This window comes from Tenrec ecaudatus, chromosome 1 (assembly GCF_050624435.1).
Source record: "Tenrec ecaudatus isolate mTenEca1 chromosome 1, mTenEca1.hap1, whole genome shotgun sequence".
NCBI lineage: Eukaryota > Metazoa > Chordata > Mammalia > Afrosoricida > Tenrecidae > Tenrec > Tenrec ecaudatus.
Window position 1 is genome coordinate 4,531,221 of NC_134530.1, and position 27,293 is coordinate 4,558,513.

The window sequence follows — 27,293 nt, forward strand, 5'->3', positions numbered from 1 at the left end:
TTTTCTTTCCCGTTTTTTTTTTTTTTTTTCGTTTTAAAGCAGGTCCCAAAGACTATGCGAGCCGCCCCCTTCCCTTCCCCCAGTGCAGGCGCGACAAGCCGGCGAGTGGCAGGAGGGCAGGGCAGTCAGGCGTCTTCCATGGGGGGCAGGCCTGTCTCTGGCTGGCAGATGAGGCCAGGAAGGGTGTCTGGCCGGTGTCATCCTCACACGGCAGTGCGTGTGGGCGTGCTGGGCTGGTTCAACCGCAGCGTCTGGCACAACCAGCCCGCGAAGTCCACTTCTTCCACCTCGGACCGTTTGATGAAGGGGTGATTCTGGAAGGGAAGAGTTGGGTGAGCAGGGGAGCTGAGAACTTGGCAAGACACAGAACCCCACCCAGTCCATTCTCCTTAAGGCACCCGTTCAACTAGAGACCAAAAACAGAGAGGGGGACAGGGGCAGCCTGAGAGGCACGAAGGCATGTCCTGCCCCCAGAGCTAGGCATCCTGTGCACTGTGGGGGAGTGCGCAGCACCCCTGGATGGCACTAGTGACTCCTGGTTTTGACATCCCCAGAGTCCCCCAGGCCTCACCCAGTGTCCCCTGTGGGCAGGGACCTTCAGGGGAGTCCACTGCCCTCAGCTTCGAGCAACAGTCTAGAACATTCTGCAGATGGCAGGTGTGACTGAGGCCCCAGTTTCTGAATGCCAAGTCACTCCAACAGGCTCATGGTCCGTAAGGTGGAGCTGAGGGGGAGACACTGGGTGCTCTCCGAGACAATGCAGAGGCACTCTGCCCTGTGAACTGACAGCGCTAGGCTCACGGAGTCAGCGTGGACGACAGCAGTTGGTGGTGGCTCCCACAGGGAACTGTGAGCACTCAGCCTCCTGGCTAGAAAGCGGCAGGGCCATGGAGCTCCACAAAGCAGGGAGGCTAAGAGCCAAGCCCCCCGCAATTAGGTGCCGAGTTGGTTCCAGCCCATAGCAACCGACTCTGCCAGCACAATTCAAATGTATCAATTTTCCTACAGTCTTCCTTACTCAATGTCCAAAGTTCACATGCGGGACAATGCAATGGAGAATTCCACGGCTGGGGTCAGGTGTGCCTTAGTCCTCCGAGTAACATCCTGGCTCTTCAGCACACTAGAGGTCTGTGTAGCAGATCTACCTAATGCAACCGCCTTTTGATCTCTTGACTGCTGCTTCCACGAGCACTGATTGTGGATCCAATCAAGACAAAACCCCTGACAACTTCTGTCTTTTCTCCGTTTTTTTGGGATGTTCCCTACAGGCCCAGCTTTGAGGACTGTGATCTTCCCGACACTGAGGTGTCCTCCAGACTGAAAGCTGCCATCTTTGATCTCCATCAGCAAGTGCTTCAAGTCCGGCTCACTTTGGGCCAGAGAGGTGGTGAGTAAGCCTTCCTCCAATGCTGGGGCCATGCTCTTCTTCACATAAGCCTGCTTCCCTGAGGACGTGCTCAGCATGCAGCCGGAATCCTGATGCAGGAGGGCGGGGCATCTACCCCCAAAACACACACACACACACACACACACACACACACACACACACACCCCCGAATCGCTGCCCTGCACACACACACACACACACACACACACACACACACACACACACACACACACACACACATACACACACACCCGAATCGCTGCCCTGCACACTGGGTCTCCAGTTCCATCTGAGAAAGGCATGGCAACTGACTCCCCCGAACTACCCGCCGAGTCCCCTGTGGGGCTGGTTCTCAGGCGAGGCGCTTACACCCTGTGAAAACCTGTTGCCCACAGCACACAGCACAGAGGCGGTGGCCGAGCCACTGCCTGTCAGCTCAGGAAACCAAGTGGGGACACTGTGGATGGCACTGCCCCCTGACTTGGTGCAATTTCCCCTGCCTAGGTGTCCACCTGAGGACTGAGCCCAGGCTGCTGACCAGCCGTACTGTCAGCCGTCCAAGGCTGCATTGCATTCTGTGACAACAACCAGGCAGGATGGCACAGCCCTGGCAGCTCCTGTGGAACGTGGTAGGTACGGGCTACAGAAAGCTTGGGGGAAAGAGTCCTTCTTTGAACTCCATCTTCTTTTTGAAACTCTCTATTCCCCTGCCTTGGGGGCACCCCCTCCCCAATTGGCACTGGGTTAAGCAGCAGGCCATCGTATGGCGGGAGTTAACAGTTTGGGGACCTAAGGAGCGGCCTTCCTTGGTCCTATGGGCTCATGACCAGTAGGAATGGGCTTTGTGTTATAGGGGGTGGACATGCAGACCTGCAAGCCACCTGCTGTGGGCACCTGGGTCCCTGGCAGCGGCCAAGGCTTGAAGCCCTGGGTGCCCCCATAGAGAATGGCTCACGTCCCCCAGAAACACTAGCCGTCCATCCTCAGCCTATTACCTTGGGGAGACCCAGGGTGCAGGTGAAGCCCAGAGAAGTGGGCAGCAGCAGTGGCCAGATGATGATGCTCCCTAAGGAACAGCAGCTCAGAGGGACAGACCCGCCCCCATCCCCCAGCACATGGTGAGCACACCTTCCAGCCTGACGGAGAATCATCTCACTGGTCTGCCACAGCCGGCCCCTGTGGTGTCTGTTACAATGGCATTAGGGAAGGGGCAGGTATAAAGGGAGGGAAAAGGAACCATACCCCACCCTCCCAAACCAAAGCCACCAAGTTGATCCCACTCACATTAGGGCAGGGCAGAGCTGTCCCCACGGTTCCCAGACTGTTAGCTCTTAATGGGAGCACACACACTACCTGGTCCTGCACCAGCCTTACAACTGTGGCTGTGCCTGTCACCCCAGCTCAGCGCGAGCCTTCCTCTTCTTTGCTGCCCTGATCCTTTATGGAGCACGATCTCCCTCTCCAGGGCCTGACCTCTGCTGGCCGCACTTCTGAGATAGACTCATTTGTCCCCGGCTGTCAACATTCTGGCCCCGCCCCACAATTCAAACGCGACGACTCTTCTTCAGTCCCCCATCTGCAGGGTCCACGTTCACGTGCCTGTGAGGCGATGGAAAGCATCTTGGTCCCCCTGCTTCTCAACACTTTAAAGAAGCCTGACGCAGCGGATTCACCCAATGCAACTCGCCTTTTTGATCTCGACTGTTGCTTCCATGAGCATTGGGTATAGGTCCAAGCAAGACGACATCTACTTCCACTGTCTCCATTTGTCAGGCTCCGGCGGTGAGGATGAGAAAGCTCACCTCTGAGGAGCCGCTGTGAGTTCAAATGGCTCACATTGCAGTCAGCAGCAGCCCCATGTGTCTGTCACTTTGTCACCTACCGTGGAGAGCAGAGTGGGTCTCTTCTCCAGGGACACAGTACACAGGAGTACAGTCCTGTAGTGGGCCCACTCAGGGTGGACAGGAGGACTCTTATGAAACGCTCTGGGCTCACTGGAGGTGACAGGAGGGGGTGGGAGGCTGGAAGGCAGTGGGTCCCCGCTGGCTCTCTGGAGGGGGCATGGGAACCCTCAAAGGACATGATCTGGGGTCTCCTGGTGACCAGATCCTTCTGGTACAGCTATTGGCATTCTCCCACTGGACCAGGTCTCCTGGCCCGGACAAGCTGCCCTGACAGGTATCCTAGGTCAAGGAGTCAGGCCAGGCTAGCTGTGTGCATGGCTGGGGCCGCTAATGATGGGGCCAGTGTGTGTGATGGCACCTCTGAAGGCAAAGCCACCCAGGCACCAGGGACAGACTGGTCCACTGGGGCCAGTGTTCAGATGGCTTGGCTCGGGATGTGTGGGGGTGAGTTCAAATGGGGCCTATGAGGTCATCCCTCTGGCTGAGACGCCCCCCCCCCCAGTGTCTGAGGGGACAGAGCAGGGAGACCAGTCCCTGCATGAACCCCAAGACTTAAGGAGGTCCCCCACCTCAGGCTCCCTTCTTCACTCACCATCAGCATCTTGAGGTCGGCGCGCTCTGCTGGGTTCTTGATCAGACTGGGGGTCCAGGGCACACAGGGAGGGGAGAGAATGCTCCATCAGTATCTCTGTATGTGTGCGTGGGCGGGGGGGGGGGGGAGCCAGATGCTCAGGGACCAAGCTGGAAGTCAACACCCCCAGAGAAAGGGGGTGTGCTCTTGTTGGGGGAGGAGGCAGGGCAGGGAGGATAGCACTTGTCCACTCTGGGGAAGCATGACCAGGCCACAGCTGAGGTGCTGCCAGTCTGGTCCCCGCCTCCTCCCTGTGGCTTCCCACCTCTGCTCACCATTTATTTACAAACTCCTGGAAATCTTGGGTGAAGACGCCGCTGGGCAGTTTTGGGGGAGGCTGTGGAGAGAAGAGGGCAGGCTGTGGGCTCCGGGACCCAGGAGAAAGGTGCCTCCTAGGCCTGTGAGGGCCCTGGAGGTCACACTGCCCGAGGCTGGAGTGACCCTGCAGGAAGCGGAGGGGAGCACTGGAGCTTGCCCCTGCCTGCCTCCTGGCCTCCAGGGACACCCCACCCACGGGTGCTTCGGTTTTCTGGAACGTCCTGCCCGGGTTCCCAGAGGGCTTCAGGTGTGGAGGGCGGGCAGGCTCACTGCCCTCTCAATACTGAGGCTGTCAGGCTGGGAGCACAAGGTGCCTCTGGACCAGGACCAGGTTCCCAGGAAGCAGTTTGCTCAGAGCTTCAGGGCCCAGGCATGATCTTGGGAGTGAGGTGGAGGCCATGCTCACGCTCATGTCCCTGCCTGTGGGGTCCTGAATGCATCTCCTGGGGTCTGGCTGCAGAGCTAGAGGAAGTCCTGGCAAAGCCATGGGGGCCTCCCCTCCTCCCTTGGCTTGAACCTGGGGTGGGAGGAGCTGCAGTAGGTGCAAGAGAGTTGTGTCACTAGGGCCCCCACCCTGTCTCTTCCCACTCCAAGGGGCCCAGAGAACCCACCCAGGCTGAGGGGGGTGGGCAGGGGGGTTGGGTTGGGTGAGGTGGCTCTCCTAGAGCCCAGAGCTACTCTGAGGTCACTCCCAGCAATGGGGGCAGGGAGCTCAGTGGGCATGCTGGCCTCCTGGCATCCTTGAAAACACCTGTCCTCTAGGGCTGAGGTCACGCCCGCCCAGTGACAGGGGCCGGGAGGCCAAGAGGACATGCCGATCACCCCCAGCCTGAGAGGAACACCTGGTCCCCTGCCATTATTCATCAGTCCCCACTTCCAGATGCCAAGTGGCTCAGGTGCCAGGCGCTGAGGTGCTGGAAACTTCCGGATAGGGGCCAGGCGGGGCAAGCAGGTGCCTGGGCCTGAGGTGCCTGGGCCGAGGACTTGGGACAAGATGGGTGGCAGGAGGGGTATCTTTACACCTCTTGGTCCCCTGTGGGAAAGTCTGCCCAGTGCCTTCCTCTAACCTGTGGTCGGATGGCCTGCCCCGCCCCGTGAGCTGAAGTTCGGACACCTGGGCCTGTGGCTTTGTTGAGACTCACCGCTGCGGCAACCCCAGGGGCAGTCTGCCCTGTCTCAGGGGCACTAAGGGCCAGAGCCACGGCCTAGAGGGCAGTGCTAGGGAGCGCTGGTGGTGTAGCGGCTGACTACCAGCAGATGCTCTGCAGCCCGGCCAATCCTTGGAGGGAGACGTGCCGATGTTTCTCGGCAGTGGGCGGTTTGGAAACGGGGGGTGATGGGCTGACCCCTTCCTGGGGGCCCACCTGAGACAGGACAACTGCTGCTATGTCTGAGGCCACCCCTTCAAGGTGGGCCCCAAACCAACCACTTTTGCATGGTGTCTTCGAAACACAGCAGGACAGATGGACAGACACACACGCAGGGAGGTACAACTACAAATGTGCAAATGCCCAAGAAGAGTCAGCCCAAGGGCCTTCCCTAAAGTTGGGGGAGGGGGAGACAAGGAGAGGAAGGAAAAGAGATACAGAAGGGTAGACAGACAGGAAAGGAGGAGGAGTCAGAATGGGGGAGACACAGAGGGTGGTGGGGACAGGAAGGAGAGACAGGGAAGTGGGGGAGAAGGGTACAGCCAGAGTGCAGCCAGATGCTAGGCCACACGCCCAATGCCTGCAGGAGGGGCCAGGGCCCCGTGCACTGACCTCATTCACAATGTAGTCCAGCAGTTCAAAGATGGCCATGGCGGGCCGGCTGTCGATCCCGTGGCCTGCGCAGCACAAACGCAAAAGGAAGGTCAGTGTCTGTGCACACCCCCAGCACCTGCCGTGCACAGAGGTCCTGTTGCCGGAGGGAGGGGTTAAGTGGCAGTGAAGGGACAGTGTTGGGGTGAGAATCTTACTTGTCTTCCAGATGGGAAACCTGCCTGGCCGGTCTGGGAACACCCCAAACCAGGCCACGGGGAACAAGGTGTTATGGGGATGTCACCCAGAGGAGGTGAGCTGGATCCCAGCCTGTGCCCCAGGCAGAACCCTGGGCCCGCTGCTGTCCTGGGCAGACCAGGGGGTGCTGGCCACCAGGGCTGTGTGACCTTGCCCAGAGTAGCTGGCAGGAATAGAAGGCAGGTGGCTGGCTTGGGGGTTGCTGACCCCTGACCCTACTGAAGCTGGCCAGCTTGGAGCTTGACAGCTGGACTTTTACTTCCTGTCCTTGCCCCAAGATGGCACGAGGGCCAGGGCAGTGCACACAACCAGTCCTCCCTCTGTGCTGGGGACAGACCCTCTGCCGGGGGTCAGACGTGTAGCCCGCTGGGGATAAAGCGCAGTGGACCCAGGCCCTGGGCACCCCAAGCAGCCTGGCCAACACCCCAAAACAGGGAGGCCTGGGCATTGAAGACAGTGAGAAGCATGGTGCCCCCTCCCCCTACACACAACTATTCACTGCAAATATAGGAGACCCCTGTGGTCTGACTCCATCAGCACCAAATGTCCAGAACGGGAAAGGCAGGGGCAGGAATAGATTCATGGTTGCCTAGGGCTCAGGCAGAGGAATGGGAGTGACTGCTGACGGGGACGGGTTTCTTCCTGCATTGTGGAATGAGACAGTGGTGACACCGAGCCACCGGTCCTGAGTAGTGGAGACTGGAAACTGCTGGGCTGCACACAGCTGGTACAAGCCCCACTCTGACTGCATGGTCCCCGGGCTCCTGCCACGTAACTAAAGATAGAAGCTTTATGGCACCCCTCGCTGCAGCTTGACCACCCCATGGACGCAGGGCTATCTCATGAGGAGATAGAAGGCTGTCTCATGAGGAGATAGATAGGAGCCAGCTGTCCTCCCAAGACCGTGCTGGGCATGGGGGCCCACCATGTCAGGCCACAGCCAGCCAGCCACCTGAGGAAACCCCTTAGAGCAGCAGCTCTCAACCTGTGGGTCTTGACCCCTTTCAGAGTCGAATAGCCTTTTCAAGGGGGTCGTCTGATTCCTAACTGTAGCAAAATTATAGTGAGGAAGTAGCATGTGTTTGGGGGGTCACTACAACACGAGGAACGGTATGAAAGGGTCGCGGTGTCAGGAAGGCTGAGAACCACTGCCTTAGAGGTATGGATGGAGCCTGGTGGTGAGTGCCTGCGTCTTCACTGGGCAAGACTTTCCCCTTTTCTGTCAGCCTGACCATTTTCATGACAAAATGCAGGGAAACCAGCCAACTCCAGGGTTGGCTTGGGAGATCCGTTCCAGAACCTTCCAGCTGGCAGCAACAGGTGCAGCTGCCCTGCACGGAATGGCCGTCTGAGGACTCCTGACCATACCAGCTCTACTGGGAGACAGGTGGTGCAGAGAGGGGCCCGGGGTGACAGCTGCTGTCCCTGGCGGGGTCACAGGCTGCCAGGGGCAGAGGTCCCAGACCCAGGCCGTACCACTGACAGGACGTCCAGGGGGCCGAGGCCGCGGGGACACGCTGTGGGGCTCTCCTTCGGCCCCATCGACCACTGGTCGGCCGAAGATGGCTTCCAGCTCCTTGGCGTCCGGCGGGGGGATGGGGTACCTCCCAATGGACAGCTCCACCAGCGACAGGCCCATACTCCAGATATCTGACTGCACCGAGTAGTGGGTGCCCTGCAGGCGCTCCGGCTGTGGGGAGAAAGGTTGAGGGGGGAAGGGGCTAGCACCCAGGGCCACTGGGCACCCTGCCCGCCCCCCCTAAGGGTCTTCTTGCTGAGGCTGACAGTGACCATCCCACACAGAGGACACCTCCCTGCTCCTGAGCAGTGGGAGCAGGCTTTTAGTCTCTGCTCCCGGGACCCACCTAGGAGCCCCTGCTCGCCACAGAACCCCAGACCCGCTGAAGCTAGGTGGAGGTACCTCGGGGCCTGGAATCGCTCCCACCTTGTGGGGTACAGCTCACAGGGCTGAGGCAGGCTGGACACCCCGGGCTTGGGCCACACAGGCCTTTTCTAACCTCTGAGAGAGGTGGCATCTGGGCTCTATGTTGCTCTCTGTTACAGGGAGGAGAACCTCTCCAGGGGATGCTGACTCATTGTGAAGACCCCCATGACTGAGCAAAATTGTGGGGAGGGTCATCTAGACTGTGGGCCTGACTGGAGCAGATGGCCAGGTGAGTTCACACTGTCCCCCCACCTTCGCCTCTGCCTCCCTCCCCACCACCATTCGGGACCAGAGCAGCAGGACCCTCTACTCAAGTACACCGGGAGCTGCAGTAGAGAGGGGTGGATGGAGGGAGGCACCGGGCAGAGGCCCAGCAAGGCCGGGCCACTGACCGACATGTAGGAGCGTGTGCCCACGAAGGAGTTGGCCATGGAGTCGATGAGTTGCCCGCTGACCCCAAAGTCGCACAGCTTGATCTCCCCCCGAGAGTTGACCAGGATGTTGGAGGGCTTCACGTCTGGGGGGAGAGCCGGGCTGGTGAGTGAGGGTCCAGCCACTGGGCCCCCCTCCCCGGCAGGGCCAGGCTTACCAGCCCTTACCTCGGTGCATGATCTGGTGTTTCTCCCGGAGGTATGCCAAGCCGCGGAGAACCTGCGGGGGCAGGTATGGGTGGTGTCAGGGGATATGGGTCCAGCTCCCCACGGGGGACCTCAGTCTCAGGGACAGGAGCTCACGTGTGTGGGAGTGGGGGAGAGGCCAAGCTGGAGCAGTGGCCAGTTGACCAGGCTGGGATAGCCCCGCGTGTGGGCCCTGATTATGGGGAGCTAGCACCCTCTGGCTGAGCTGCAGGGGCTCCCCCAGCACTGGCAGACTTGCTGGTTGGGGGCTGCAGGGCTTGGCAAGATGCTGCGTGAAAACATAACTGGCTTGCAGATGGCTGGGAGCTGCCTCCGAGTGTCAGAACTAACTGTGCCTGGCAGACCCGTGGAAATTCACTGTCAGGCCTTTCTCCCTAGTCCTAGTCAGGAAGCTCCGCTGAAGCTTCAGCACCCTAGCAACACACGTCTGCACAGCTGCCTGAGGGGACCCAGGCCATCCGCACCAAGGGCCCCCTGTGCCACAGTCAACGCAGACTCTCACGCTACCCAAACACACACTGCCAGCAAGGAGACGGTGACCCACAGTGACCCTATAGACCAGTGGTCCTCAACCTTCGTAATGCAACAAACCTCTCATACAGGTACTCATGTTGTGGTGACAACCCCCCTCCCGCATAGAATTATTTTTGTTGCTGCTTCATCACTGTAATGAATTGGGCAACCCCTGTGAAGGGGTCGTTCGACCCCCAAAGGAGTCACGACCCATCGGTTGAGAACCACTGCTATAGCATGAGGCTGAACTGCCCCTGTGGGTTTTCGAGGCCATGATTCTATTTTACAGGAGTAGAAAGCCTCATCTTTGACTGCATAGTGACTGGGGGCTTGAACTGCTAACCCTGCAGTTAGCAGCCCAGTGCAGAAGCCACTGTGCCCCTACAGCCCCTCCCCAGGGGGCAGGGGATGGCACCTCCATTCTAGAGGGTGGGGCTGAGTGCTGAGCTCCCCCAAACAGATGGGCCTGGCAGTTCCTCCGTGGAATGAAGTAATGACAGAACTGTCAGTCCCCATGGTGGATTCTGGGGCTGAAGGACCCAGGCCTGGTGACACACCCAGCCCCCAACCCACCCCAGGCAAAGGCATGCAAGTGTGACAAGCAGCTCCCGTGGCCCAGAGCACATCCTGGTGGGAAAGACGGGGCTCAGACAGCAGGAGGGGGGCGGTGTCCTCTGCACACCTATTGATAAGACAGCGGGGGTCTCAGTGGCCCTGCGCCCTCCCACCCAGATTTTCACTTTCTACCTCAATACACTTGGGCCAGCACCCACTTCCCAGGGTCCTGGCTGTGGGTGAGAGGGCAGATGGAGGGTGGGGTGGTGGTGGCCGAGGTGGCCAGCTGCCCAGGGCAGATTGAGGGCCTGTGGAATAGAGAACCCGAGGAGCCAAAAGGGGAGGTTTCTCCTTCAGAGTCCCGCAGTGGTGGGGTGGGGGCTCCAGCTCAGTGGGCAGGCCCCGGGGCCACACTTACAGCGATGCTGACCTTCCCCAGGACTTCTTCTGGGATCCGCTTGGCCTCTTTCAGAACCTGGTCCAGGGAGCCTCCGTCCTGCCCGGGGGAGGGAAATGCTATTCTGAGTCCTGGAGGAGAGCTGGCACCCCCTGGGCTCAGGCAGGGAGCTGGGGCGCCGGCGTGGCTGGTGAAGGAGGCCCAGCCTTGCCCCCACAGCCACCAGGAACTGGGGCGGGGGGAGAGCCCCCAGCCAGTGCCACCTGCCCTGTGCCTTCCTTCCCTGGGCAGTGTGCCGGCCACTCCCGTGACTCAGCTTCCGGACACAGCTCAGTCTATGTAGCGCAGGCGGGGCTCTGGGCATCACTCGGTCCCCAGCCACTGACCTGCTGGGCCTGGGCCACGAGACGGCTCGCAAGCTGTGGACTAGTGATTTTAAAGGCTGGACCTGAAGCCCTGGCCAGCTCTCTTGGCCTGTGTGTCCTCCCTCAGTGGGGGCAAAGCCACGGGAAGTCCTGGTGTCATATGCCCACCCCACCCCCAAACCCAACTAGTCACCTAGTGCCTGGGGTTTGAGTGCAGCAGCCTGGACAAAAGTCACTCCCAAGGTCCCAAGGACACCCAGCCAAGACCCCAGGATTGCTGACTAGAGCCAGACCCCCCACCCAAATGCCAGCAGTGGCCTCCACACCTCAGGGCCTCATCAGAGGTGGGGTGTTGTGGAAACCAGCTCAGAGCACCCTGGGATGCTCAGCTGCCCCGTGACACTGCACAGCAGACACACGGGCTCATGGGCGCCATGCTAGGGCGGGCATGGGGGTTGGACTCCGGGAGAAGGCAGGGTCAAGGCACTTTGGCCCTCACCTTGCTCCGAGGGCGTTGCCCTCACACCAGCTGTCTGAAGATGCAGGAAACCCTGAGTGATGGTGTCCACCAGCCAGTGGCCGCCTTGACGGGCAGGAAACCAGGACAGAGGGGATGGGCATTCAGGCTCCGCAAGCCCTGATCTGGCTGGTGGGAAGGCCTCACGGATGGGGGCCGGAGTCTGCTGGGGTGACCTGTGAACTGTGGGATGCTGAGCAGCACCCATAACCCCCACCTACTTGATGCCAGCAGCATCTCCCCAGTCATGAAAATGCAAAATGTCCCCAGACCTGCCCAGTGTCCCACCATCACCTGAGTCCCTACCGCCCACACTGACATCGACACAGAGTGGGGCAAAGAGGGGCGGGGAGGGCGATCACAGGGTGGAGGGTTTCCAAGTCGACACTGTCTGACCCACCTGGGGTTTATCCTGGTAGCTGGGTGTGAGTAGGGAGTAGGGACCAACTCGGCTGTTTTCTGTGACACTGGGGCCCCCCACTGGCATTGCCGACACAGACTGGGCCGTTCTGTGCACTGCAGGGTGTTGAGCAACAGCCCAGGCCCCTGGGGGCTGCGGGGGCACCCCTCACCCCTCAGCAAGGGCCCTGGCTCTCGCTCCAGGACGTGATGCTGGAGCATCTTCCAGTGGCCTCCTTGTCACGCATCGCAGGCCGCAGCCTCTGTCCTACACAGCATCGTCTTGTGCTCTCCCAGCCTCAGCTGGGTCGAGGCAAGGCCCATATTCTTCCAGTTCCGCCCACAGCACAAGCTTAGACAGACACAACTGCCTCCTGCTGTGGCGCCTGCATCTTGCTTTTGTCCCCACGGAACAGTGTCTTAGGGATGGCCCCTTCATTCGCCTCTCCTCACGGTTCACGTGTGGCCTTGTCACCCCACGGCACACACTCACAGCACACGGGTGAAGGGTCCCCTCATCGCGCACACACTTTCTAGTCACACCTCCCCAGGTAAACAAGAGCCCTTGTCTTGCCCCAACACTGCCCTCCCTCACTGTACACACTTCTCTCCCACTCACTGGGCCGTGTGTCCCCCCACCCCCCAGTACACAGGGCTTTCCATCCTCCCGCCCACCACAGGACATGTGTCCTGCCCTTAGAGCACACGTGCTCTCCATGCACCAAGGGGCACACGCGGGCACTTCCATGCCCCTCTCCTCACTGTACATTTTCGCCACTTCCTTCCCCTCCTAGGACACGTTTGCGATTGTCCTTTTGTCACAAGGCAGCTGGGAACTTTCTGGAATGATCCGCCTTCTGATGGTCATATCCAATGTTCGTTACAGCGCGCTCTTCCACAGACTCAACCCAAGAAACACCAAGAACCGCCCTGCGTTGCTGTCAGCACCCTGCAACCCACTCTTACTGCGTGCCCGCCCCCCATCCAATTCTGCACTCTCCCCATTGGGCGGCTGCCCGCCCTGGAGCTCTTGCTTTGGAGCTGTGCTGTTGGTGAGTTCAAGGGCCTGTGAACATACTCTGTCATGGAGTGAAAGAAACGCTGGAGGCCCCAACCACCCAGAGGTGCCTCCAGAGAAAGGCCTGGCAACCCCACTTCAGCCAACCCACCCCTGACGACTACCCAGGGCTCTGACACCGCCACGGCTGAGGTGGTTAGGAGTCAAAGGCGACAGGCGAGAGACAATGGGTTTGGGGCTTCTATGGCTCCTCACCTGGGGTGCTCAACACAGGAAGCTCTCCCCATATTTTGGGACCTGGACCCTGTGCTTTGACTGCAGACCACACGGACAGCAAACGGGGGGCCGGGTCCACACATGGACACATGCACTTCCCGTGCATCCTGTCTGCTCAGGCAGGCCGGCTTGGAGGTTGCTTGCAAGGGATGGATCCTTGGGTGGACACGTCAGAACCCATGGGGAACACCCAAGACAGGCCTGGCGAGCTGCTCTAAGCCACAATGGCCGGCATTAACGAGGTAGCATGCTGCCAGCACGGCAGGGAGGGCGAACCGGGAGCCTGTGCCGGGCCCTGCGGGTACGTGGCTTCATTCATCAAGAAAAAAGAGAGAGGGGCTGAGTCACTGTTGGGGCCCCGGCAGCCTGCTGGGTGGAGCTGGGAGGAGGGGTAGTCAGAGGTGGCAGGTGGCTGCTCCCGCCCCCCCCAGACCACAAAGCCCTGCCCCGCCTCTCTCCCCTCCTCGATTGATTTCCGCCTGTGTGATCACCTGGCAGGGTGGGGGAGGCGGGAACCTGGTAGCAGGGGCAGGGCCTTGCTGGGGACCACCTGGCCAGGCTGGAAGCCGGAATTGCCTGTTCCCATCCACCCTCGGGCGTCCCGGCAGCCCTGGCCCTGAGCTTGCAGGCATTCCTCAAGCCCTGAGCTTGCTCAACTTCATTTCCTGCCTGGCAAAGGTGACATTGCGTTTTCTAGGCTAACCGACGTGCCCAGAGCCAGGCGCGGCCTCCTGGCATCTGTTGCAAGGGATCCGGCAGGCCTGGGGCCTCTGAGCCTGGCTGCAGGAAGCACCACACCTGACAAATTCGGTTCTCTGCAGGGTCAGTGGCACTTCCCCTTGGGCCTTCAGCCCTGACCACTTCTGCTTTCCTACACTCCCTCCCCCCACTTCCAGTGTCTTCATGAGGTGGCAGCTCACAGCAACAGGGTGTCACAGAAACACAGGGACGGGGACCTTCTAGAAGGGCCCTCCGACTGCTTCCTTTCCTTGCTGTTGCTGCTGGGCCAGTCCCTACTCGCGGCGACCCAAGGCTGCCTGACCCTGCACTGGCCACTCGGGACCACTGTGATCTGTAGGGTCTTGCCTGGCTGATGTTTGGACATAGATTTTCAGGCCTTTCTCCCTCACCTGTCTGGGTCTGAAAGTCCTGCTGGGACCTGTTTGCCATCCAAACTAACAGGTGGAGGCTGTGCACCAAGTGCCTCAGCTGGGAATCAAACTGGGGTCTCTTGAGTGGAAGGCGAAAATTCCACCACAAAACCACCATGGCCTCATCTGACAGCGCAGGGTAGAACTGTTCCTGTGAGTTTCCCAAACTAGCTTTCTTCTTTCTCCCATGGAGCCGCTGTTGGTTTCGAACTGCTGACCTTGTGGCTGGCAGCCCAACTCATAACCACTATGCCACCAGGGCTCCTAACAACAAGGCCTCTAAAAGAGTACATACCCGTGGACCTGGCTGGTCCACTATTGAGCATGTCTACAGAAACCAGAAACAATGTATACATGTTTAATACTGTACCCCTAGGTCGAAGTCCACAGCAGAAGGCTCCATGGTGGGTAAAGCGGGCACTAGTGCTCCAAAGGCAAAGGGCCCAGTGGCTTGGCAGGTTACCTGTGAACTGCTAAGTCCAAGGTCAGTAGTTTGAAACTACCAGTTGCTCCTCAGGAGAAAGATGAGGCTTTCTGCTCCTGTAAAGACTGACGGCTTCACACACCCACAGGGGCAGCTCTAAGCTTTCTTGGGAGGGGCAACGACTGGATGGCAGTGAGACTGGCTTCAAGTTAGTGCTTCAAGGAGTCTGAGAGCTGCAAATCTAAAGCCCGCCCGGGGGCTCTGTGGGAGAAAGAAAGGGCTGGCGATGTGCTGCTGTTTCCTAGGAAACCCAGGGGCAGTTCTACACTGTCCTGTGCAGTTGCTGTAAGTCACAGTTGACCCAACAGCACTCACAGACAAGAAGCAAACTCCTCAGGGCAGGCAGAGTGCCTTCTTCGATACACCAAGTGCCCAAAGCAAAGAGCTAGGGCATCTAAGGACTTCCAGCCAGCTCCATGTAGGCAGAGGACGAGACAAGGACAGCGCAGGCCTCACGCAGCACCCAAGTCTCAGGGTTTGACTTGAGTAGGTGACAGGCAGCAATGCTTGACCTTGTCAACTGACCTACGTGAACCCTGGACTCGGTGGTCACGGGGTGACTTGAGTTTGCATTTCCCATCAGTCTAAGTCATTTGTAACCCCAACGCAGTGCTGGTCATTACAGGAGCCTGGGATGGCTCAGCCTGGAGACAGTCGGTCAGCGATTAGGTGGGCCCCTCAGCCCGTTCTGCTGAGGTCAAGTGTCTGCCAGGCCTGGCCCAGATCTGACATTGACGGTGCCTGTCTCTGGCAGCTGAAGCACAGAAGGATGTCCTCTGAAACGGTGGCCGTCTCTGAGGATGGGGACCTGGGAGGCCATAAGCAGGAAGCCCCCCATCTGCCCTTCCTAAGTTAATGACCAGACTTCCCAAGGGTCAGGAACCCAGACTGCAGGAACCCTGGGTCTTTGGCTTAGAAGCTATGGCTCTCCCGGGAGGCCTCTGTCCACTCAGCAATGGGGCAACTCAACTCACGGCTGCCTGGAGCCTGGTGCCGGCCTGGGGAGTTGGAGCGGCCACAGTGAGCCTCAGGCCTGCAGGCGTCCACTCTCATGGTCTGGTCCCCCGGCCCGGGGCAGGCGCTGCAGCACTCACCATGTGCTCCATGCAGATGCTGATCTCGCCGTCGCTGTAGAAGGCCCCGTAGAAGCCCACGATGTATGGGGAGTTACACTCGTGCAGCACCTGCAGCTCGCGGATGATCTGGTTCCGGATGGCCGGCTTGATCTCCAGGTGGATGAGCTGTGGGGGGAGGTGAGGGGCGGCCATGGGGAGATGGACAGCAAGGCTCATGTCCCGAGCTGTCCTGGGCTCGTGCCTGCCCTGGACAGCACATAGCAGGGACACGCACAGATACGGCCCGTCCCCGGCAGAACCACCCATAGCACAGTGAGGCCCAGCCACAGGCCGGGGGCTGCTCAGCCACCAAGAAGACCAAAGTGCGTGTGGCTCCCTGCCACACGGCAGGTGACGGTCTCAGACATGCCACTGAGGGAGAGCCGCCGACAGAAGGGCCACACATGTGGCACCTGGCTCCACACAATCAAGACACAGGTTCTTGGTGGCCAAGATTTCCAGGGGTGGTGACGGACGGGGGAGAACAGTCCGAGATGCAGTGTCTCTCTGCGGTGGCAAAAGTGGTCTGATAGTTGGTGTGCTGACGGGACACACCTTGAGGACAAGACTGAAAAATAACCCTCACTCAGCCGTGGAAGATAGAACTTCCCCTGTAGGTGTGAGGCTGTTTCAAACTGGCAACCTTGTGATTTGCAGGCCCTGGCATAACCCACTATGCCACTGGGCTCCTTACAGAGCAAACTGCATCTTAATAAAACTAGGGAAAACACTCAGAGAGCAAGTCTTTTTGGTGTCCCCAAGTGGGAGCTGGGCACTTACAGCGACCCCTGCCTTCACAGCCCCCCACCCCCAGCCCATCAGTCTGGCCCGCTGTGAGGCTGCAGCTTTGCCACTGGGATTTCACATATCAGCAGGGTGACTCACCGGAGGCAGGTTTCAGCAGAGCTTCCAGACTAAGGCTAGGATGAAAGGCCTGGTGATTTCGCACAAGAATCCATGGATCCACAACAGAACACTGTGCCGGGAGATGAGGCCCCTTGGGTGACAGCCTTGGAAAACCCATATGGCCATGCTACTCCCTCATTCTGGACACTGTGAGGCAGACACAACTAGAGGGGGCATGGGTTGTAGAAGCCACACGCTCCCCCGGCCCCGGGCTGGGGTCTCCCTGTCAGTGTGTGGTGAGGGGTGCATGGCTGTGATGCAGGATTCAATCCATGACAGAGTGGGCACTGGCAGGCAGGTTTCGGCAGAGCTCACACTCACAGCAGGAAGAAAGCCTTGGTGCTCCACCTCTGAACACCGGCTTTCTCAGTAGCCCCGATACAGGCGGAGAGGCCAGTTCCGTGGGTGGAGGGCACTAGAGACATACTGAGATGAGCAGGCCCATGACGTGACACTGGCACCGGCTGGACAGCAGCTCGCTCACTGCCGAGTCAGAGTGGCTTCCCCACTAAGCCCCCATACAGGATGTGCCTGCTGGGACCCCAGCCCTCCCTCCAAGTCAGTGGCACTTGGCGGAAGGAGCTGTTACTGAACTGATCACAAAGGCTCAGGAGCGAGAAAAAGTGTCTGGTGAAGCACCACAGGCAACCCTAATTCTCAATAAGACCCCAGAGGACCACACTCCAGCCAATGGGGGCCAGGGTTCCTTCTGCCACCACAGTAGCTGCTGCAATTCATGGCTGTCCAGTTGGAGGACAACAGAGAGGGAGAGGCTGCCCGGCTCAGCGTCATCTTTTTCATCCCTGGTTTGCTCCATGGTGCCGGCCGGAGGCTCAGCCTCCATTGAGGGCTTATTGGAGTGTTCTGCTGTGTCCACTGGTTTGCACTGGCTGAGTTTTGGAAGTGGGTCACCAGGTCTTTCTTCCTAGTCTACCGAGTCTGGCAGCTCTGCTGAAGCGTGATCGCCAGGGGCCACCCTGCAGGCACTTGAAATCCAGTGGCATGGCTTCCAGTCCCCCGGCCAGGCTGATGGACGGGAGGTGGGGGCAGAGCCATTTCCAGTCCTTAAGAGTGGAGGCTTGAGTCCCAAGAGTGGAACTTGATGGTCATGCTGCGGGGTGGGGGGTGGGGTAGCGAGGGGGATGCTGGCAGCAAGCATGGCACCTAGTGGCTCAGGGTGTACCAGAGAGAAGGGCAGGTCCCTGAGGAAGAGCAGGAGCCTGCCAGACGGCCGGTGGGAGGAAGGGCATTCTCGGCTAGAGAAACAAAGCCTTGCCTGTCCCAGAGCACCAGGCATGGAAAGGTATGTGTGGGTGCTGGGCTGGGTGGCACAAGGCTGACTGCACCCCAAGTATGGGGGCGGGGCGCCACCTGTGCAGGCTCTGGTGACCTTGAAGACTGGCGACAGCCGGTCAGCCTGGTGCCCACCTGACCCAAGCCTAGTGCAGCCACACCTGCTCAGCAGAGCAGCAGAACGTGCTGGAACCCGGGATGCTTCTCTCTGGCAGGAATGACAGGTGCGAGGTAGCAATACAGGCACTGCCACTGCCCTGGATGGGCAGGACGCCCGGGATGGGTTTGCGTCTCAGTCGATGAGTGAGAGGTGTGCTCATAGGGAAAGGAGGGAGAGGTGGAGGCCGAGACCACCATGGGCTGGGAGGGGAGTGTCAGCTGGATGCTCCTCCCCCCCCAGGTTGTCTAGCTCTGCACCCCACTGTTACCACCTCAGTGTGGGGTTAATTGTTAACCGTTACACCAAGTCCCTGAGGGGACCACCTCTCACACCACCCCTTCACGCTCAGGCGGGCATGTCATGCACACTCACTTGGTGAGGACCTGCTTCACAGTTGCTGGCTGGCGCCAGTCCCTGGGCTCCAGCCCACGCGCCACAGAATTCTGCTCCCGTCTGAGGTGTCTTCATAATTGGTTTTTCAGAACCCAACAACCAGGGCTTTCTTTCTAGGCTTAGTCTGGAAGCTCTGTTACACCTATCTGCCCAAGGCAGCGCTGCTGGTGCTTGGACAGCAGGGCAAAGCTCCCAGCATCACTGAAAGAGGCTGGTCACCCCAAGGTGACAGGCTGACAGCTGGCAGAGGCTGTTGCACACACACCCTTGATTCAGACTGGGCGCGTTACAAAAGATCAGAACCACTGGGGTACAGTGGGGGGAAGTGGCAGGTGTAGACCTCAAACTGGAAGGAACTCTCCCAGCTGGATGGCCATGTTACACTCAGAGAGGCCCTGCTGATGCCAAGAGTCAGCCTGCTTGGCTACAGGCAGAAGGTTTGAGAGCCTGCCCAAAGGGCTGTGGAAGGAAGGCCTGGCCATCTCCTGTGTAAACTACCTGCCTCTCTCCTTCCACCAAGAACTCCATGGAGCCCAGCTCTTCTGTGAGACGCAAGACGCCTGTGGCAGGTGAATCCCCTCTTCCAGCGGGAGGGGATGCATAGCGGAGTAGTGCCCAGCACCTGTGAGCCTCGGACAGCCTGTAGGGCAGGTGGAACTGGCCTGCCTCGCAGAGGAGCAGGCCCGCCTTCAGGAAGTTAAAGGACTGCTCCCAGGTGTTCTGGGAAGAGCACAGATGGCAGGTGTCTAAGGAGATCAGTGTGGGCACTCCATTGAATGCCAGGCCCCTGGGCAGTGGTGGGTAGGGCTTGGAGCTCAGGATGGGGCAGGAGATGGGGGTGCGAACCAGACTGGGAGCAGAGAATAGGGCAGCTCTGGTGCTGCCAAGACCCAGAAAGGGATGAGCTCTCGGGTGAACCGGATTGAGAGATGGGTCTAGAATGATCTCAGCAACACTGGGAAGCGGGCCAGCACCTGTTGAGTGGGGCATGAACAGTAGAAGTGACCGTATGGCCCAGGCAGGGAGAGGTGGCTGCCTGAGGCCTGCCCCCGCTGCACCTTGTGGTGAGGACTGCCCATCCTACCACATGCTGCCAAACAGACGGTGTGTCAGGCTTTGCAATAGCTGGCAGTTTGGAAGTAGATTGTCATGTCTTTTTTCCCAAGATACCACATTGGACCTGAAACACCACACACGGCCCAGCGCTTCCAGATTAGGTGTCACCATCACCATACAGTGAAGGGGATGTGCTGGCCCCCTGTGCTGTGACTCCGACCTCTGATGTGAGCCCCCACCCCTGTGACATGGCTGAGGCAGCAGAGGCCTTGCAGTTGCTGAGCAGAATAACATCTACACGATTTGTCTGTCTCTGGAGACAATCACTTCTGAGAGATAAGACAGATTACACAAGGCAACAGAGATAGAGGGGCCTCAGAAGGAAGAGCTTGCCCTTTGGACTCAGGTTCCTGTGCTGAGAACCTTCCAGACCCAGGGCTGATGGATGCTAAGACACATGGAGACCGCCCAGGAATGCTGGACCCACAGACACAGAAAGGAGGAGACAATGACCTTCCCCCAGAGCCGGTCCTGAGTGGGGACCTGTGGCCTCCCCCAGTGGGAGCACACAGCTGTCTGTGCGTGAGTCACCCCTTGTGGTACCTGTTACAGCGACAGTCCGTCTCCTGCACAGACACTGACGGCAGGCCCAGCTCAGCCAGAGCCCCTGGACGGAGCCCTAGCCCTGCAACACTTAGGCTTAGCCAAAAGTCGGCGGTTCAAACCCACCCTGGAGCTTGATGAGAACAAGACGTGGGGTCCTGTCCCACAAAGGTGACAGCCGAGGAGACCTCCACAGTTCTGCTCTGTCCTACAGGGTTGGAAGATGTCGACTTCAACTTGTCATCAGACTATCCACCCCCTGCTCCCCAAGGTCCTGCTAATTTCCCACCAGAGGCACTGTGGCTGGAGGCATTCTCGTGACCTCCCAGAAGCTTCCTCTCCACTGCCCACCTCAGCATACCTGGACTGTATGCTGCCTGCTCCCCCAGGGAAAGGAAAAATTCTACCCCACAGAGGGGCAGGGCGGACAGAGACCGCTGCTTTTAAAAACCAATTACCCCTCCCCCCACACACAAAACTTCAAATGCATCTGCAGAGCTGAGCCGGCCAGGGCGAGCAACCTTTCTCTCTTCAGCTCTATCACGGGGGAACAGGTCTTGCTGGTGAACTGGCATTCCAGAGGGACCAGAACCCTTGGGGGGGCGGTGGGGGAGGGTGTTAGCTGGTGGTGGGGGCACAGCTCAAGTGCAAAGGCACTCAGAAGATGGCCCCTGCTTCCCCTGTGCTTGCCGCTCCCGGCATTACATGGGGCTTTCTGTAAGGTGTGTGTAAGAGAGTGGTGGGGTGAGGGGAGGGGAGTGGCATCTGTAATAGAGCCAAGATCATCCACATTTGTTGGTTCTGTGGGAGAAGTCCTAATTTCTGAGCTAGGGCCAAGGGTTCAGGTCCCAGCGGAGGAAACTGAGGACTGTAGAGCACCACACCAGAGTGGCCCCAGGACCCCAAACTGCAAAAAACCTGCTGGTGCTAAGCCACAAAGCTTAGGGGCTCCCAGCCTCACAGAGACTGAGCAGAACTGTGGCCTTGTCAATGGTTGAGAGATCAGAAAGAGGTCATCAGGCCTTTCTTCTGAGGCACCTGAGTGAATGCAAACCTCCAACTTGTCAGCAGCAAAGTGCATCACCTGGGGGGGGTCCCACCCCACCCCACATTCCCATGTTCCAGGCCTCAACAAAGCAGCAGAGATGCCTCCTGGCGATCAAGGGCCCGTGTCACCTGTGTCCTGTGCTACATGCTGGAAGAGCCTGGCCTGGTATCACAGCATGATGGTGACCGAGACTGGCCAGGTCCCTGACCTCCTGTGACCAGCACCCTGCTCTCTGTGCCCTCAGTGGCCACGAGCCTCCTTGCACTGTTCCAGTTTTTAAGGCACCTGCCTCCAGGGGACAGAAATAGAACGTGTGCTGCTGCAGATGTGTGTGTGTGTGTGTGTGTGTGTGTGTGTGTTGGGGGCGGGGGGAGGCGGCTGCTCTGAGAACCATATGCAGGGCTAAGTTCCCCCCGGAAATCGAGCAGTCTGTTCCAGGAAATGACCCACTGGGTGGCTACTGGGAATCGCTGAGGGCTACTCTGCTGGGAGCAGTGGGCTTTCATAGCAGACCATGGATGGTGGGCTGCCGGGAAGGGGTGGCTTCCCTCGTCTGAAAGGATGCAGTTACAGGAGGTGAACAACAGTAATGAGAACATGGCGAATCAGCTCTTCTCATGCTGCCCGGAGCAGCGGGGGTCAGTGGGACACCCAAATTTGAATCCTGGCCAATGTAGCTCAGGCAACCACTGTGGAAGCTGGTGTGTCACTAGGATGCCACACGGGCTTCAGGGGAGCTTCTCGAACCACACGGACACGGAAGAAAGGCCTGGCAACTGGCTACTGACAACGAGCCCATGAGGCCACAACGGTGTGATCCGTAACCGCCACTGGAGGGGATGCAGGGCAGGGCAGGGTCCCTGCACTCTCGGATTCGATGGCAGCAAAAACCAGCAACCCTGATGTGTCCCTAGTGCCCCTTCAACTCCTTGCAGCTCTAAGGACGTCATCTCACACAGGGAGCTGAGTGTCCCCACCTCAGCACAGGTGCAGGCCCAGTGTACAGAGCCCCTCCCAGTCTGTCCTCCAGCTGCACGGCCACATCTGGGGTCAGTGAAGCACCAGGATTACTGTCTCCGTCTTGCTCCCAGCCTGCCCTGCAGCAGCCTACAGATTCTAGGGGTCAGCCCCAATTTCAAAGGGCCTCGAAGCAGAAGTCAGCAATCAGAGGGGTGGGCTAGAACTTTCTACACAGATAACCCAGGGCTGCGAGAAGAGCCTCTGGTCACGGAGCCCGTTGGCGCAAGCTGCTGGGGGCCCTCACCTTGCGGGCCATGATGAGGCCTGAGGGCCTGTGCTGCACTTTGGTGACCACCCCGCCATTGCCAGCTCCCAGCTCCGAGAGCCTTTCGAAGTCGTCATCTTTAAGCTCGCCGACCTTGGCCTTTTGGGTGAGGAAGGCTTCTAGACGCTTCTTCTGCTGTTCGTCCAGCTCCAACTCCTCAAGCTTCTTCTGCAGGTCCGCCACATTCGCTCTGTGGACACCCAGGGCCAGGGTTAGGGGGACATACAGTCCGCACAAGGGAGAGATGCAGACACATGTGCTTGCTCACCCACCCGCAGCCCCCACTCAGGGGTCCTGTTTCCTTGCTCCTAACAACACCCAGAAGGGGTGGCAGTGTGTGTATGTCTGAGAGAGAGGCGGTCACTGTTCTCTTGTGAGGACAGAAGGGTAACTAACTAGTCCTGAGTGGCCTCAGAATCAAGGCCCAGAACCCAAGGTCGGAGAGAGAGAGAGCGCGCATGCTCCTCCTGCACACACTCTCCCCACCCCCCACCCCCCAGGGGAGCAGGGAAGAGGAGGTGTTAAGTCCTGTAACAATTCTGGAACATTCCACTCACCAGCATGCTCTTATGATGCCCCACATAGGCTTACACCACAGAGGCGGTTCCCACTTTTCCCGACCCTACCCAGGGTTTCTGAGACTGATGGGAACAGGCCGCCTCGCCCCTCTCCTGCATACGCCACTTGGGAAAGCCCCTCAGGTACGCCATGTTGTGTGTGCTCACACGCACTCGACCCTGAGCTAGGCTGTCAAAACAAACAGCATGGCGATCGCTCTGAGGGGGATTCTAAGGAGTTTTCTGTGGCCATTTTGAGTACCGGCAGTTCCCACTGAACCCTGAGCCCAAATCTGGAGTTTGAAAGCGCGCTCAGTTTCTGGGTGGCACGAGGTACGGCGTGCTTGGCTGCCAACTGCATCGCTGGCAGTTTGTGTCCACCTGTGGGTACCTCAGAAGAAAGCCTGGTGATCGACCCTGGGGGGTGGAGGGGACAGCTACTGGCACCCCCGTGGACACCCTTCCCTCGGCCATGCCTGGGAGCACCCGGGGCTGGCGTCCCCTCAGCGGGAGCTGGCTGGCAGTCATAGACGCAGAGGTCTTTCTGATCCGGAGAACGGCTGCTCTCCCGCCCTGCTCTGGCTGCCCTTTCAAAGTCAAACGGGCAGGGCTCAATTCCACCTCCAGGCCTGGCCCCTCAGAGCCTCAGGGTGGATTCCAGCTTCTCTGTCAGCAGCCGGGCACCTGACCACTGCACCCCAGCTGGCCTTTCTCAATGCCCGCCCACCCTCCACACAAGCATACACTGCCACTCCGCCCCGCTCCACTCAAAGCGACCCTAACGGGGACCCTTATGGGAGAAAGGAGCCTCATTTCTCTCCCGAGGAGAGGCTGGTGGGTTTGAACTGCAGACCTTGCAGGTGTGCGGCCCAATGCCTGACCCACAACACCACGAAGACTTCTCTACTGCACACGTAGGCACTCCCAAAGGTTGACTGAACATTTACTTTACTTATTGGTTTTCTGTACTAAGTCTTTATAATCTTAACAAAGTTCAGACCCCAGGCCACGTGCACTTGGAAAAACCCCGTTTCAAAGATGTGGCCAGTGAACTGCCAATCAGACTGGAAGACTGGAAGAAACTCGACCCAGGAGAAGAGGCTGCCTCCAGGGCTCTTGGTCCATCCCTGAAGGTGCTGAAGCCCACTGGGGCAGGGGACACACATCATAGCAGGGTGCTGAGAAGGGTGGGGGTAGACTGGATGCTGCTTCTGGAACCTTTCAATCCCAAAATTCTACCATTACTCCCTACAACTGACTTTAAGAGACAAGAAGCAAGGCCTAAGGAGAAGTGGGGGGTGAGGGTGTCTGCGGTCCGAGATGGCACTGTCACCTAGAAGGTAGCATGGTGCTGTAAGAACTTGCTGGGAGGCGCAGAGCTAAAGGCACCTCCCAAGCACGGCCTTGGGAAGTACTAGCACCCTTCTGGGGGAGGGCGGGGCGAGTCTGGCAGACCCCACCTGGCAGCAAAAACAAGACTCCTAGAAGCCAGGGTCTCTCCTGAAGGCCTCGCTCAGCACTGGGAGGGGCGCCCGGCATGCCGGTGGAGCGCGAGCTGAACAGAGGTGAGCTAAAGAAGCGGGAGGGGCTCTGAAGCAGGGCCTACTGAAAGCTGCCCCAGGGTTGGACATGCAGCCCTGGAGACCAGAGTCCTGAAGGCCTGGGTCTGCCCCATGACCAAGAAGCGCTTCCTGGAGCCAGCTGCTTAATCCAGTTGAGATGCAATGGCAACCTCAGCTATGGCTATTTAAAAAAAACAAACAAACAAATGCTCTTAAACTCCTCCAACTGGAAACCAGATTCACTGGACACACAAAGTCGGGCGGGAAGCAGAGACTGTTACCTGGAAACAGTTTTGAAACCTTGAGCTAGCATGCTCCCCCCAAAGGAATCTTTAAGCCACACAACAGGGTACCTCACCAAAGAGGGCTCTGCACCCTACAGAGGAATTCCCAAGAGGAGATCCAGAAGGCCACCCACTCACCCACCCACCGTCAGAGTCGCCTCGGACTCACAGTGACCCTACAGGACAGGGCAGAACTGCCCCAGTGGGCTTCCAAGGAAGGCTGTCTGTCTTTACGGGAGTAGAAATCCTCATCTTTGTCTGGTGGGCTCCAACTTTTCAATTAACAGCCCAATGCTTACTCCCCTGTGCTATCAGGGTTCCAGTCACCTGCAGCACAGGTGTTCTCATGCAGAGGGGAGGGGGCGGAGACAGGGAGGATGTTGGAGAATGCAACTGGTGGTGTCAATGAGCCAGACATGCAAGAAATGGTCGAAAGGGTTTATTTTAAACCAAAACTTTAAAAGGCACCACTACCCAGCATATCCAATGCAAGGGGGAGGGGGACCTTCAGGAAGAGACCCAAAAGAGGGAGACTGATGATGGTGAAGGGAGAAGTTGCTTGTAAGAATGAGGAGAGGTTTTAAAAATAAGGGCACACCCCCAAGTTCAAGGAGCACTGGTGGCAGAGTTGGTCTATAAGCCTAAAACCAGCAGTTCAAAACTACCATCTGCTCCAGGGGAGAAAGATGGGATTTTCTACTCCCCTAAAGACTCACCGTCTCAGAAACCCACTGGGGCAGTTCTAGCCTGTCCTATAGGGGTGCTACAAGTTGGAACTACTTTGATGGCAGTGAGTGTTGAATACGCTGTTGGGCCGCTAGCAGAAAGGTCAGTGGTTGGAACCCACCAGCGGCTGCCTGGAATTAAGAGAGGCTGTCTGCTCCCGTGGCGATCTACAGCCTCAGAAACGCACAAGGACAGCTCTACTCTGTCCCACAGGGTCACTATGAGTCGGCATCCACTTAGTGGTAGCGAGTTTGATTTTATTTTGGATCCCAAGTTCAGCTTGGTGTCAATGAAAGATTTTTTCTCTCACGTACACAAGTGCATGAGAACCCACTTGCACACCCGCCCCCACACACACCTTACTCCCTGGTCTAGGCTACGGAATGTAAGAGGAGAGCACTCTGCTCTGCCCTCAGTCCCCCCCTTACCCCCACACTGCAGGGCTCGGGCCTGATGCACCCGAGTGCTCTTTCCACTGCGCTTTCTGTGAGTGCCCGGATCGCCCCCGGCCCCTGCAGGTCTTTTGGTCCACTCCCTCCAGAACCTCTGACCCCATTGCACCCATCCCTCAAGACTCCCCAATCCTTACTCTTTTCTTCTCAATCTGGGCCTGAGAACCGTGCCCCCCCCCTCCAGCATGGGAGGATCTGCTTTGTGCCCCCCACCCCCATCCTTACACCTCAGGGGCCTCTCCCCAGTACCAGAGGAGCCCTCATCCTAACCTCTCAGACTCCCCTCATGGGGGTGTGGGTGTGTGTGTGTGTGTGTGTGCGTGTGCGTGTGTGAGAGAGAGAGAGATATTTCAGAATCGGATCCCCCTTTGCATTCAACCTCTAAAGGTGCCCCTCCCCTGGCCTTACTACACAGGGTCCCTCCCAACCCCGCCCCACGATCACCCAGTCATGGAGTCGCTCAGAAACTCGTAGCTCCTCCTTCGCCCCACATCGGCTACCTCGGTCTTCCGGGACTCCCTGCACTTCACACAGGCATCAAGGAATGTCCTGAGGCCACTCAACCCCAGGGAGCCCCAACCCCCTCCATCTGGGTCCTCTTACCCATCTTTGCCCGCTGACCACCGCTCACGCACTTGACTCCCCTCCACTCGTCAAAGACCTCAATTCCAACCGCACTCCTCAGGGACCCCTCAACCCAATTCTCTCACTTTAGGGAGCCCCCACCCAGTCTCATTCCTCAGGGACCCCTCACCCTGACAGAACTCCTCACCCACCCGCTCACCTGTATTCTGATCTTACTAGTCAGGGACCTTTTACATACCCACCTCCATTCTGCAAGGACCCCCAATTCTGATCTTATTCTTCAGGGACCCCCCTCATCACCTCCTCTCACTTGAGGGTATGGACTCCCTCCCCTGATGTCACTCCTCAGGGACCCCTCTTGTCGTCTTCTCCCCGAGGGTCCCCCCTCTCACCTCTCAGGGACCCCACCCCCGAGTCCCTTCGTCCACTCACTCAGAGGCGCCCTCGCTGGTGGGAGACGGGCCCTCGGCGATAGCGGCGTTGATGGTGAGCGCCGGCAGCACCGGCTTCCTCCGGGCCAGCATCGGGGCTCCGCGGGCCGGCGGCGGGGCGCCTCTAGCCGGGGCCCATAGGGGGCGGGCCGGGAGCCGACGGCACCGACGGGAGCCCGGGGCTGTGGCGGCGGCCGAGGGCGCGCGGCGCTGCGGGCCGGAGCGAGGCGCGCCGGGGGCTCCCGGGCTGAGGTGAGAGCGCCGCCGTCACCGCCGCCGCTGCCGAGGCCCGAGCGAGGCTGACGCTGCAGCCGGAGCCCGGAGAGGCCAAGGGAGGGGAGG

General features: G+C 59.0%; 1 protein-coding gene across 1 annotated transcript; it reads right to left on the bottom strand.

Moving 5' to 3' along the window:
• On the bottom strand, nt 1–27,293 carry MAP2K2 (mitogen-activated protein kinase kinase 2). The gene is made up of 11 exons (XM_075545083.1): nt 26,953–27,293; nt 22,334–22,544; nt 15,590–15,736; nt 10,307–10,384; nt 8,782–8,833; nt 8,575–8,699; nt 7,714–7,927; nt 6,001–6,065; nt 4,198–4,259; nt 3,884–3,929; nt 1–314 (listed from the first exon to the last, which is right to left on the bottom strand). The coding sequence occupies exons 1-11, from the start codon at nt 27,042–27,044 to the stop codon at nt 204–206; spliced, it is 1,203 nt and encodes a 400-aa protein (XP_075401198.1). The 5' UTR covers nt 27,045–27,293; the 3' UTR covers nt 1–203.